The 12,993-nt window shown below is 44.0% G+C and overlaps 1 protein-coding gene across 1 annotated transcript in view; it reads right to left on the bottom strand.

Moving 5' to 3' along the window:
- syne1a (spectrin repeat containing, nuclear envelope 1a) overlaps nucleotides 1–12,993 on the bottom strand; it is a 121,949-nt gene that overhangs the window by 11,386 nt on the left and 97,570 nt on the right. Inside the window, exons 103-130 of the mRNA XM_080882209.1 lie at nucleotides 12,693–12,866; nucleotides 12,310–12,525; nucleotides 12,100–12,201; nucleotides 11,858–11,977; nucleotides 11,572–11,772; nucleotides 11,297–11,470; nucleotides 11,039–11,170; nucleotides 10,749–10,945; nucleotides 10,500–10,632; nucleotides 9,904–10,086; nucleotides 9,666–9,815; nucleotides 9,402–9,578; nucleotides 9,166–9,321; nucleotides 8,919–9,074; nucleotides 8,660–8,830; nucleotides 8,448–8,581; nucleotides 8,144–8,348; nucleotides 7,246–7,428; nucleotides 6,996–7,142; nucleotides 6,739–6,893; nucleotides 5,663–5,810; nucleotides 5,447–5,541; nucleotides 5,111–5,345; nucleotides 4,662–4,856; nucleotides 3,353–3,478; nucleotides 2,016–2,171; nucleotides 1,627–1,785; nucleotides 1,247–1,413 (exon numbers count right to left, since the gene is read on the bottom strand). Of these exons, the coding sequence (XP_080738335.1) occupies nucleotides 1,247–1,413; nucleotides 1,627–1,785; nucleotides 2,016–2,171; nucleotides 3,353–3,478; nucleotides 4,662–4,856; nucleotides 5,111–5,345; nucleotides 5,447–5,541; nucleotides 5,663–5,810; nucleotides 6,739–6,893; nucleotides 6,996–7,142; nucleotides 7,246–7,428; nucleotides 8,144–8,348; nucleotides 8,448–8,581; nucleotides 8,660–8,830; nucleotides 8,919–9,074; nucleotides 9,166–9,321; nucleotides 9,402–9,578; nucleotides 9,666–9,815; nucleotides 9,904–10,086; nucleotides 10,500–10,632; nucleotides 10,749–10,945; nucleotides 11,039–11,170; nucleotides 11,297–11,470; nucleotides 11,572–11,772; nucleotides 11,858–11,977; nucleotides 12,100–12,201; nucleotides 12,310–12,525; nucleotides 12,693–12,866 (4,547 nt within the window). The remainder of the gene's footprint in view (nucleotides 1–1,246; nucleotides 1,414–1,626; nucleotides 1,786–2,015; nucleotides 2,172–3,352; nucleotides 3,479–4,661; nucleotides 4,857–5,110; nucleotides 5,346–5,446; nucleotides 5,542–5,662; nucleotides 5,811–6,738; nucleotides 6,894–6,995; nucleotides 7,143–7,245; nucleotides 7,429–8,143; nucleotides 8,349–8,447; nucleotides 8,582–8,659; nucleotides 8,831–8,918; nucleotides 9,075–9,165; nucleotides 9,322–9,401; nucleotides 9,579–9,665; nucleotides 9,816–9,903; nucleotides 10,087–10,499; nucleotides 10,633–10,748; nucleotides 10,946–11,038; nucleotides 11,171–11,296; nucleotides 11,471–11,571; nucleotides 11,773–11,857; nucleotides 11,978–12,099; nucleotides 12,202–12,309; nucleotides 12,526–12,692; nucleotides 12,867–12,993) is intronic.

Raw genomic sequence — 12,993 nt, forward strand, 5'->3', positions numbered from 1 at the left:
ACAGATATGTGTGTGTGTGCTCAAGTGCGAGTGGAGTGACAAGTGCTGCTGTTTCTAAAAAGAGACTTATAGTCAGAGGCATGTGCTGCAGAGCTGGACTGTGCTGGAATATCAGACACACAGAGGGAGTGTGAACAGCAGTAAGGACTGTAAACTTTGCGCTTGTACACGCAACTCGATGGACAATAGGACAATAGTAATAAAACATGGCTTCCACTGAAAAGACAAAATCCAAAGACTATGAAAATGTTAACTTACAACACATTCTGCTCAGTCTGTGAGAGGAACAAGGTCACTCTTCGTGTTTTGTTTTAGCAAAGGAAGGATATAAGAAACAAAGAGTCTGCAGCTGTCTGTGTGAGGTTAGAAAGAGTTCTCCTTTTCCTCCCTCCCCCAGTACAGTCCCAGAGGGGAACTGCCGGAAGACAGCAGACCGGGGCAGCTAGAGGCAAAGTTTGGGCCAGGTCACTTTCAATTCACTAATCCTACGTTGCTTACAGTTCTAGTTTCAGCGTGCATTTTTTAGTACCTTTCATATCAGCACTGAAACATAGTGGAGGAGTGATGAGGAATGTGACCTCTCTCTCAGCTTCACTAAATGAATGCCCCACTGATGCTGGTAAGGAAATTCCTCAGCAGCACTGTGGGAAAATTAATTCCCCACAGGCTCCAGTTCAACTAGTACCTCCTTGTTCCCACTAGGGGCCAGATTTACCACAGCATTAAACTGGGTTTTGGCATAAAAACTGTACTTTTGGTATTTACACAAAAAACACATGACAAGCTTGAGTGAAAGCAATGGGAACTGATCCTGTTGCATGTATTTTTAGGACTTCCTTTCTTTAGGGGCAAAATATAGGAAGGAGAACATATAAATCATGCAAACTGATTTACTAACATTTGTAACACTTTTGCAATTTACTAATTGCACTGATATTTAAAAAAAAAAGCATGTCTTTTTTTGCAATTGATATTGAAATGACAACAGCACAACTTCTATAAATCACCAATAAAACTAACCACACCTATGGGTGCTATTTAGGGACTGTACTCACATGCTAGTTTGCCCCATTTAGTAAATCCGGCCTGCTTCTTATCAGCATTAAAAAACATTTAATTCAACATAATGTCCTGGTATTGTCCTGACACTGAAAACTGTTCAAACTTTAAGACAGCTTGGGAAACCTTTACTATTTAACTTTGTGATTTGGACATGGACCCTTCCTTTCAAGTCTCGTACACCCACCTGGCTGCAATGAGATCCAGCAGGTGTTGCCAGCGCTCGCTGACTTTGTTGAGTTTGTGCTGGATTTCCGTCGCCTTGCTGTCTTGGCTGGCCCTGGCCAGACGCTCACCCATAACCTGCAGCTGCTGCTTGTTCTCCTGAGCGACACTGATCTCCTCCTGGTAGTCCTGGTGTGCAAACATACATGAGGTTAACACAGTGAGGACTACAGCGGTTCAGTGCTGTAGTTTAGCTGTATTTTAGTAAGTCAAGACTGGCCATTTTCAGACTTCAAAACAAGCCAGACTCAACTCTTTCATTTGTCTGTACTCGATACTTCTGTATCAAAGCATACTCTTTAGTAGTTTCTTTACAAGTGCATTAGACTGTTTTGAAATTACCTTGCGCAGCTTTTCAATCATCTCATCGATACTGATGTCCCCATTCTGAGAGACTTTGCTCTCCATCTGTGTGAGCCACTCACACAGTTCCTTATTCTTCTCATTGAACACAGCCCACTCATTCAACTTCTCGCTCACCTGCTGCCTGCGCAGGGAAAGCTGAGGGGACACGGGTGGAGACAGGGACAAGAGAAGGGGTGAGAGTGAGAATATGTGACAAAAGCAGTATCAAAAGTGAGCATATCAAGAGAAAGAATATAACTGGTGGAAGATGAATTAAATAGAAATTAATAGGATTTTAAAAACAGAAACCAGACTGGAGCAAAGTCCTTAAAAAAAAAGACAAAAAAATGGCAGACACAACAATGTGTGTGTTTGCGTGGATGTACCTGGTGGCAGACCTCCTCCCACTGGCGCTGTAGCAGCTGGAGGCGTTCTTGCAGAACTGTGATGTCATCAGCACTCACCACGCCCTCCAAAGAGTCTCTCAGCAGGAATAAGGAAGTAAGGTCATCGGTCCAGCCCTCCACGCTGCTCTCCAGCTCCTGCATCCATGACAACGAGAAATTAAGTAGGAAAAAAGAAGCAAGGCAAGCAGTCCCCACGTTCAAATGCAAAGACAGGAGAGAGCATGTCGAGAGGGTTGATTAAAGCAGGAAAAACCACAGAGCATGCCTGCTGAAGCTGAGCTGCAGCACCTGCATCCCCCGAAACACTAAGAAAATGCAAAACAGCAAAGTGACAATGAATGTTAGAGGAAGGCACGGTGCCAAATGCTATGATTCGACATTGGTTTACTGTAAATCCCTAAAATAACAGCAGCGCATTATATTCAATGCAAAAAACAGCTACATTCAAGGCTAATAGCAGATAAGGTAACAGAGGCATCCAACCTTGCATCTCCTCCTCCGTCATTGTGACGGTTTTGCTGTACTGTAATCATTTGCAGACCCAGAGCATGTCTCCATTACGCAACTCACACACACACAAAAAGGAAGCACGCACACACACACACACACACAGGGATGCTCTCTCTCTGTCTCATGCGCACGCACCCTCTCTCTCTCTCTCTCCCGTTCTCTTTCCCCACCCCCTTTCTCCTCAGCTGATTCTATGTGCAGCTACTCACACGGTCCTCCTCCTCCTCCACCTCCTCCCCCGAGGAGCAGCCGAGGACGTGTGATGCATGAAACATGACTGCATACACTATTGGGTGGAGATGAAGTAAAAGAAAAAAGAAAAAAAAAGAAAGATAGGGCCTGGGTCAAATTAAAAAAGTATTTAAATTGATAAAGGGTCACTTAAAAAAAACAACAAAACAAAACAAAAAAAAGTTTCGTAAATGACATGTCAAAGGAAAATAAAGCTACCCTGACTACCGCACACAAGGTCATGCAATCAGACAGCAGACTGATAGAAAAGGGCGTTTTTTCTGTTTCTTTTTTCTTTTTTTTGTTCCTGCTCCGTCTGTTTGTCCGTTTATCCCCGCAGATAGATTAAAGAGGTAACGAGAGGACATGCCCGAGTTTGTTGATGTGTGAATGTTTAGACAGAGAGAGAGAGGGGGGATGTGACTGATGAGAAACAGCCAGTAGGATGGAGAGTGGAGAGAATCTACATATCAACACTTTCAGTAAAGCATTAAGCTAAAACAGAAAAATGAAGAATATTTAAAAGAGTGTGTATGTGTGTGCGAGAAAGAGAGAAAGTATCATATTCTCCTCACCTTGCATCTGATTTGCTCTGAGTGCAGCTCCTCATGGTGGTCAGGCAGAGGCACAGACAGCTTTCTCTTGAAGGCCCTCAGCTTCTCCAAAGACACATCTATGCCCTTCTCACATCGCTCCCAGTTCTATGCAAGCACACGCACAGTAAGAATTAGAGCAGAAAACACCCCCCCCCCCCCCCCCGACACACACATAACACACACACACCAACTGCAGACCTTCCCATTTGCAGGGAAGTTGCTGTGTGTTCTTTTTGCAGCCATAGCAATGGCATCGCAAGCAGTAAAATGCAGAATACACAATTACAGACTAACAAGGACACACATCACAAGGCTGAAGTCAGACCCCATCACTTACAAATGGCCAACTTAGCTCTGAAGCTCTCAAGTAGCAGCTCGAGAAAGAGTGATACAGCATAAACAGCTCTCTAACAAAAAACAGGGAGGTTCTGCTCCAGAGGACGTGGATTACAGCTATTTTTAGAGACTAAACAGCAGTCCAGTTTAGGATAAAACATTACAGTATTTGGTAAGCAGTGGAGAAAGGCAGCATACCTGAAGCAAGAGTCACAGTAAGAGAAGAGCCAAAACAAGACTAGAAATGCTACAGCAGCTGATTAAGAGCAAACCAGGGAAGACAACACAGATCACAGGGGAAAGAGTGTATGACGAAGACCTTCAATGAAAGAGCCAAAACCCCGGATGTGTCTTTAAACTGCGTCACTTAGTCCCGTTTTAAACAGGGCACTATCACAGCTTCTAAAATCCACCTCGCTGGGTTCAAATCATTACAGCTCACTGCAGTGTCTGCAGTCTGTGTGCGTGCCTGTATGTGTGTGTCTGTGTTTGCCCTGGGCTGGCACTTTTTTTTTTTTAAATCTTGGTGCCATTTTGTGGTGCTTGAGCCTGAGTGTGTGAGCAGAGAGGCTCAGCTATTTATATAAGGACAGAAGAGTGCTCCATCTCTGCACTTCGCTTCTTTTCAGGCCTTAAGGTGCAACGCTGCATAATTAATGTGACAACCTGGCTCCACTGTCCTATATGTACAACTGGGCATGCTCAATAAAGGCTCAGACGGGCCAATGCCCTTCAGCACCCTTCACAGCACCTTTCTACACTGCAGTATGTGGGAAACATGGCTTAGCCTACGTACAAGAAAGACTTGACGTTGTAAAAAACTAACTGCTGTAAAATCACTGTAACAATAACACTCAGGAAAACATGAACCAGATGGTGCTAGCAATCACGAGAGCAGGAAAAGAAAAGTATACTTTATGAAGATTAGTTATTCTCGAAGCTGGCGTCTGACCTTCAGTAAGCCCTGCAGCTGCCTCCTCTGCTGGTCCAGGCGATGGTGGGCATGCCTCCACCTCTCCTGAATCTCCATCAGCTCAGTCTGCAGTGTGGACTCCGCCTTGGCGTCCGCTGACAGCAGCAGACTCCTGCCGGCCTCTACGGTGAGGATGTAGCCTCCTTGCTGCCGCTGAAGCACTCGCTCCCTCAGCTGAAGGAGCAGACATGAGGCAGAGAGTTTTGTTATCAGATCAGGATTTTGATGTTTTTAGGTTAATTTAGTGCTCAATTAAGTTTTGCAGTTTGAAGAGTGAAAGGCTCAGGCTATAAAGTTTGTTTTTACAGTCTTTTTTTTTTTTTTTACAGATTTCAAAAGAAAATTTTAAAATATCAGTACAAAGTTAGTATAAAAAGCAAAAGAGAAGATTTAAGTAATGAGGCTGTAAATGTCTTGCTGAAGCTTACCTGTATCTGATCTAGCAGATTTCTGGCCTGCTGCAGAGCCACTGGTTCTCCTGGCTGATGCACATCTGGATCACGGGTCACTTCCTGTAGCCATCGGAGCAGCTTCTCTGCCATCTCCCGGTAGTTCTGCCACTGCCGAACCAGACTATCGATGATGCCTCGCCGCTGTTGTGCCCGCCTCACCACACCTTGCCACTGATTGCTCAGCAAAGCCAATTTTACACTGAAGTCGTAACTGTTAGCATGGCAAGAGAAAGAAAAGCGTGTTAGCGTCCCTCTGGCCTTAATTTCCCTGAAACTCCTAAAGAGATTTAGCAATTGTCTGCGTGCTTTTACCTCTTATCAACTTGTCCTTGGTCCAACAAACGATGCCCGTCACTTATGATGGAGTAAAGAATCTGCTGTCTGCTGAACATTTCTGCCTGGAACAACTGCACATGCACACATATGAATCAATAAAACACTGCACGCAATCAAAGAAAACACTAAACAGCATAGCAGCAATCCTTTAATGTAACACAAATAAGCTGATATATACAGACAACCACTGACCTCATGGTCTCTCTGTTGCTCCAGCAGACTCTGGTAGTTGCCTGAGATCTCAGCACCTAGCTTCTTCTCAGTCTGAGTCAGGAAATCCATCCAGGCCTCACACTTCTCAAGGAAACTCTGCTGCTGAAGCAACACCGACTGCAGTTTACTGGAGACGAATAGAGCCCTCATTAGAGACATTTACATCACCACAAAGAAGATCACTATAGCACTGTGTAGTCACAACTCTGCATGTTTCTACTATTAAATTCATCAAACATTTACAGTTTTCTATTGATTTTTTATGATATGGCAGGTTGTAATCTAGCATAAGTGAAGGACACATCTCTATCAGTGTCAGTGTAGCATCGTTTCCTTTTTATCAGCTTCTTTATTAAAAGTGTATGACTTTTGGGACCTTTTGTTCCATGAATCAACATTATTATGGATTTCAGATGTTTTCCAGGTCAGCCACTTATTTAATAATGACTAAGTGACTAGTTAAAGACTTAAATAAACACTTAATAAATGACTAACTGTGAAGTCAGACAGTATAAACATCTCAAGTTCAACAGTCTGAATAAAAAGACTTCGCCCATGTTTGTTACGTCCCCTTCAAACATGCACTCCTTTCGATAATATGACTTTGTTTGAACTGGTTGGCGTCATGTCTAAATGCTCGCTCTGGTCACTTTTGAGAGCAAACTCATCAGGTTGGTTCTACATTTACAGATCACTTTAAACAGCATGCACGTGTCACATGTCTCAGAATGCCCAGAATGCAATAACATGAGAAAAAACACTCTAGCACACTTGTATCCGTCTGCCATGCTGTAAGAATGAAGTTCTGACCCCTTGTATTTTATGCCCAGTGGCAAATATTTTGTATGTATCAGAGTTCATATCAAAGAAGCATGAACCTAAAAAGACAAATGCCAAAATGCTTTCAGTAAGACACTGATGAGCTCAGCCATGTTAGGGGTTTCCCACTGAAGTTGTACTGTATAAAAAAGGATCCCCCACAGCAGGTAGTTTGATTTGGCAGAGGTTTAAATTGGAGTCCCTTCCTGAGGCAACCAAAGGGGGATTTTTGGTACCTGAACCTCTCGGTGAGGTGAGCAGAGTGAGTGGCCCAGGCTCTGTTGAGACTTTGAAGCCGTTTAATGTCTCTGTCACTGACTGGTATTCTGTACACCATCTCATTAACACGTTCCAAGTCTGGAGATAGACTGCTCAGCTTCAACAGGTGACCCTGGAAAAGTATTATGTAAGTTAGAGGACACGTGACACATAAAAATATAATGTTAAATAACACATTAAAAACAAATCTTCTAATGTGGACCATTCTTAATACCTTGAGTTTTTCTATACGCGTCTGGACCACATTAAGGTCGGGTGAACCCACTGGGTCCGAATCCTTCAACACTTCCTCAGCCTCCTCAGCCATGCAGATCAGCTTGTCTAGCTGCTCTCTGAAAACCCCACACGTCACAGATCCACACTAGAGACAGACAGGTGATACCGTGTAAATACAAACTCAATGGATTACCAATCGCATACCTTTCTTTAAGGTGTCTTTTTTCTTCTAGTTCCCACAACCCTACCTGCAATACATCCTGTTGCCTGTGCAGGGCGTGCTCTAGTGCTGCTAGGCGATGAGTGAGCGACAAATGGTCGGACTGAAGGGATGCCGCAGAGGAGGAGTCGACTTGGCTCCTCAGTTGTTCTCCCAGTGCTTGCAGCTGCTGGAGGGACTGCTGCACTGCGTCTTGGTCACAAAGGCAATCCTGCAATAATTCAGGAATAATTTTCAGGAAGAGAGAGAAAGAAGCTAGGAATCACTGAATGCAAGAATTTATAACCAAAACTGGTAATGTGTTGGGTTTTTATTTGTGGTATTTGTAAGGATTGGAATTTTTGGAAACTAAAGTATCATTTGCCACTGACTACAACAAGTTTGAGTGAGCAATAAAAGTGAAGAAACTCTTAAACAGAGTGTAAGCAGCTCTGAATTCTTAACTTTGTCTGGCAGTGGTTTGCATCAGTGATCCGCAGTAAAAAATAAAAACAGTCGGCTTACAGTATTAAGACTGTGTGTCTCTAGACATGCCCCAGTACGGTCCTACAAACCCAGCATGACACCGGGGGAGACCCCTGTAGTGTAAATCAGGGGCCTGTCTTTCCCTTTGCAGTCTCCTTTGAAAAGGCTTTTGTTAGTTGTGTCATGAATCTACATTCAAGCGGACAAAAGGACAGGGTGGTATTCTGCAGTGCGGATAGAAGCTTTGTGAGCCGTCACAGTGAGCTGACAAGCAGTTTAGGAGCTTATTCCCAAATTCCTCAGAAAGGAGATTGAGGGATAGCAGGAGGAATCCTCTGATATATTCTAAGCCACAGAATATGTGGATGCAGTATTAACCTAATGCTAAGCTCAGGCATTGGACGATAACTACAGAAGAGAATGTTTAACATGTCGTGCTCCAGTGTCTCATCTCTGCTTACATTGCAGTCCTTAATCCAGGCACTGCTTTCGTCTTCAGTTATCTCCCTGTCAGTGGCGCTCCTCAGAAGTCGATCAGCACGTTCTTCCTGTTTGTGGACTGCAGTCACGCACTGGCTGTACAGTGACCTGTAGCGCTGCCACAGTCCGAGCAAGGACTTACTGGTCCTTAGCTGCTCTGAGATCTGCTCTAGCAGAAGATTCCACCTGAGGGAGAAAATTTTAAAAAGTGTTATATTCTGAAATCAACTGAGGGTATAGTTGATATTTAAGACTGAAGTCACTCAGAGATGAGTTGTTTGTTACCTGATGTTGACGTCCCGGAGAGCTTTGTTGAGCGTTTCCGCCACCGACGGGTGGCACTCCGTTAGCAGCTGGTGAGTTATGGAGCCAAACTTCCTCAAACTACTTTCCTGTTTATCCATCTCCTCCTGAAGGCTCTAAATGGCACAGGTACCCACAATGAATAAAAACTAGCCACAAATAACAGCGTGCGGTTTATTTTCTGCACTTCTCACCTCTAGACTCTCCACCTGCTGCTGCACGGCCTCCAGAGACCCATTAAGGAGACGTAGCCTGGACACAGAATAACGCCCCTCCATCAGGTAGCCATTTATCTCCTCTGAAGCTCGCCGGTACAACGTCCACTGCTCCAGCACCGACCGCAGGCTCACTTTCATCTGACTTATCTGATAGGAAAAGTGGGAGACGAAATACGTAAGTGTGGGAAAATTCAGAAACCATCTAAAAGTGACATCAGAGATGTGAGAAGCTCACCATGTGGTCCAAATGAGCCCAGGACTGGTTTAGTCCTTTAAGAGTTTCCTTTACAACACAGCAAGCTGCTCCTTTCTTATCCTGGATGAGAGCATTTCCTCGTTCCTCCGCTTTCTCTAGATCCTTCTCTTTTTCCTTCACTAATTCTTCCAACTCCTGTGAAAACAACTTTATTTATTTTAAGCTCATTATTTAAAGAACAAAAACAAAACCAAACAAACAGATTTTTGCGTGAGTGTGGTCCTACCTGACAGTCTTTGAGTGCACTCTGCACCGATGCTACATCCTCTATCCTCTGTCTCTTCTTCAATTTCTCCTCCTGTACTGTGAGCCAGGTTTTCAGTGCTTGAACTCCATTTTCATGCTCCAACCAACCTTCCACAAGTCCTTCTAAAAGCTGAATCTAAAATACAGAACATTGTGGAATGGTTAAGTGACTCGAAAATGGTGAAGAGCAGCTTTTAAGTACACGTTGAGGGCTACCTTTTCCGCAATGAGCCCCTGCAGTATCTGCCATCTTCTGTTCATAGCTCCTAGCTTCTCAGCAAAGTCCGTTTTGTCACTGCGCTTTCCCTCCACATCCTGACTGCTGATCTGCAGCACTGACTGGTTTACAAAGTCCACAGTCAGCTGCTTACACGTCAGATCTATACGAAAGCCCTGTGAAATTAAGAAGACGCATCATGAGACAGATGATGGGGAGCAAAAATATCAATCCAAGGACCGGTGGCATGAAAACCTCTGTACCTTATACTTCTGTAAGTAGTCCTGTACCACCGCTGAGCCCACAGCTGCCATGATCTTGTCCTGATCTTCCTCTATGATGTTCTCCATGAGCGAGATCCAGCTCATCAGCTCTGTGATGGCATGCCGTGATGCTAACTTCTCCATCTGCAGCTGAGGAAAAGAGAAAGAAGAAAAGAAGTTAGAGATGTCCAAAAAGTTATGATAAATATTGACTTTGTAACAGCTGCTTTTCTCAAACCTGGTGGAGCTTCTCTTGTACTACAGGGATACGAGTCAGCAGCTCAGCCCACTGAGTGTCGACTTGGCCCAGCGCTGTCCTCAGGCCAGCCGTGTCCACCCTTTTTAGTCTCAGAAGCTGGTTACCTGTGCTCAGCACTGACGAGCGCAAAGACGACTTAGCGTCCACCTCTTTGGAAAACTCCTACAAGAAAGAGAAAAACAGGAGTTGGATTTCACACATTTGTTAACTTTACGTCATTAATAGGTGTGTGACACATTTTTGCTGCTGATGTAGACATAAGCATTATTAATTATTCTTTTTACAGCAGCACAAGGGATGGGAAGAAAAAGTAAAATAGAGATACATCAGAAAAATAAAAATAAGACAAATAGTGTACAAACCCCCCCCCCCCCCCCCAAACACTATAGTATGTAAAAATGGTCACTATTTACAGTAAAACGCACAGATTTTTTTTATATGTACATAAATTACAGTGGGAGTAATAATGTATATGCATGTATTTTTAAACAGGGTGTTGGTATTAAACAGTTTGACTGCTGTCAGGATGGAGGACCTGAGTTAATGTTGACAGCCCTAATAAAACCACAACTAACCAGGAAGGCACAGAGGTGGTCTCTGACAGTCTCCAGCTCCTGAGGAACGGTCACCGACTGGGTCGTCCAGAACTCCAGTCTGTCCAGGGCCGACTGCAGCCAGTGGCTCAGCTCTGCTGACTCACTCTGGTACCTGAGATTTACAAACACACAGACTTAGAGGATACTTTCAACATCATTCAGGCTCTAAGTGTCACAAACAGGGTTGCTGAGAGACCAAGAGCGAGGACTGTAACCACAGACCCTTACCTGGTCCAGTGTTTGAGTGTCGAATCAAGGCGGTGCAGCTCCTTGTTGACCTTAGTGGTGGAGGAGAGCCAGTGCTCTCCCAGCTGTGTCAGCTGGTTCTCCAAGTCTGAGCAACCAACAGACAGAAAAAGCTTCTTGCCCTCCTCTAGTACCTGATAGAGTTGGGGCTGGTGCTCAGTCAGGCTGGCTTTAAGTCGCTTTAAGAAAGAGGATGGAACAGATAAATAATCAGTTTATTTAAAAAAGCATATCTGACTACAGCTTTCTGTAAAGTGTGCAAAGACATTCACCTGGTAGAGGCTGATCCTTTCGGTTAGCCTCTCTTCCGTTTCCTCTACCAGACCCACAGTGGGGATGCTACACTCCACCGCCTCCAGCTGTCTGCACAGAGCCTGATAGTCCTCCACGAGTCTGCTCCATGACTGTGAGAGCGAAAGGAAAGTGTATGCTATTTATTTTCATTTTCTAAACCACAAACCACTGCTCTTTGGGATTAAACTGAATAAGACTGCAGTTACTTTTAACCAATAGCTCATTATTATTCCTACCTCCAGAATCCCCTCCAGCTCCACTCCTCTTCTATGGGCCTGTTTGAGCACACTGTGGGCTAAAGCCATGGTCTCTTCCAGGGTTTGACTTTCCCTCTGAGACACCAAACCAGACACTTTACTGAAAAATGTCTGGGTGAGTATCATATGGCATTCCAGACCCTGGAAAAACTCCTGTATTAAAAAGAAAAAAACAACATTTTAAATCCGATTGTACAGTAGAAAAGATAACTAAAACCAATTAAAAAGTTACAAAATCAAAGCCCCCTCCTTACTTTGTGTTTGTCTAGTAACATCTGAACCTCTATGACTGAAGCCACTGTCATCTTTTGGTCAGCAGCCATCTTGTCCTGAGCGGTGTCCACCAGGTCATTAAGGTCGTGCAGTGCAGCTTCATACTGAGCCTTCAGAGACAAACCATGGTTCAAACTACTCCGTCTGGAGCCCACCATGAGCACCAACTCCTCGTATGCATCCTAAAAAGACAAATTAATATGTGACACAGTCCCTGTTACAGTGCTGGAGCATTATGATCACAGTGTAACAGAATGAAAGTATTACTTGTAGTTTGAGTAGCTCCTGATTGGATGATGAGTCTGATTGGAGTCCCTCTGCTTTCGTCTTCAGCTCAGTAACTTTCTGCTCAAATTCCTTCAGGCTGTCTTCCACTTCTGATAATGTCTGTAGAAAATGCAACATATTTACTATAAAATCTGTTTGTAAAAACTCCCTTTAGCATATTAAATCTGCATCTTAAATATGCATCTAATTCTTGTGTATTTGCTGCAGGTGCGCATACATACCTCTATCTGTTTGGATGCAGGTCTGTCTGCAGTTCCGGCCATCTTATGTAGCAACTGGTGTTTGCTTTCAGTCAGGGCTGTGAACAGCAACCGCAGTTCATTCTGGCAAAAATAACACAAACAAAGTCGGGGAATAAGAACAATGATGTTGTAACATCAACAAGATGCTTCACAACCCAAGTTTCCAGTAAAACTATTCAGCTTTAACACCTGGAAAGCTGAATGTTCCTGCAGCCTGTCCCTCATGGCGTCACAGTGCTGTTCCAATGCAGAGTCCAGCAGGCCCATCCTCTCCTGCAGGCCCTCTAGCGTGTCTTCCATCAGAGCTCGCTCTTCACCTCCACACAGCCTGTCCAATCCACCACCCAGCAGATCTCTGCAATTTTTCACTTCTCTGGTCATCTCCTTCAGCTGTTTATTCAAACCCTATACAGGGGAGCCAAACTCAGTTAGTATTATTTTATATTAAAACCTTGAACTCAAGTAAGACAAAAGCTTTTTGTTAATGCTCGAGAACAGCTAGTACTTTTCCTCCTGCTGCGATTTATATGTCAGACTATTTAACATCTTTATTGCTGTTTGTCTTCTCCTACCTCCAAATGTGTGAGCTGTGTCTCTGTGTCCTCAGAGAGCAGCACAGGACCAGCGAGCAGCTGATTCTCAGCAGCATCTAACCAGGACGAGGCAGCTGATACTGCAGCATACAGGTCCTGCTGGATTGTTGCCCCCCCTAAAGATGCTGCAAGCTTACTCTCACTGCCCGCTGCCTGTGAGGGGCAAAAAGATTATGCACTTGATATTTTGAAAGGCATGACTAAAAATAGTTTTGTATTACTGGTTAAAAACATTTTTTATTTTGAGAAACACAAAAGAGAGATTAACATGAGAAAATGT

This window comes from Rhamphochromis sp. 'chilingali' (genome assembly GCF_963969265.1).
Source record: "Rhamphochromis sp. 'chilingali' genome assembly, chromosome: 5".
Lineage (NCBI taxonomy): Eukaryota > Metazoa > Chordata > Actinopteri > Cichliformes > Cichlidae > Rhamphochromis > Rhamphochromis sp. 'chilingali'.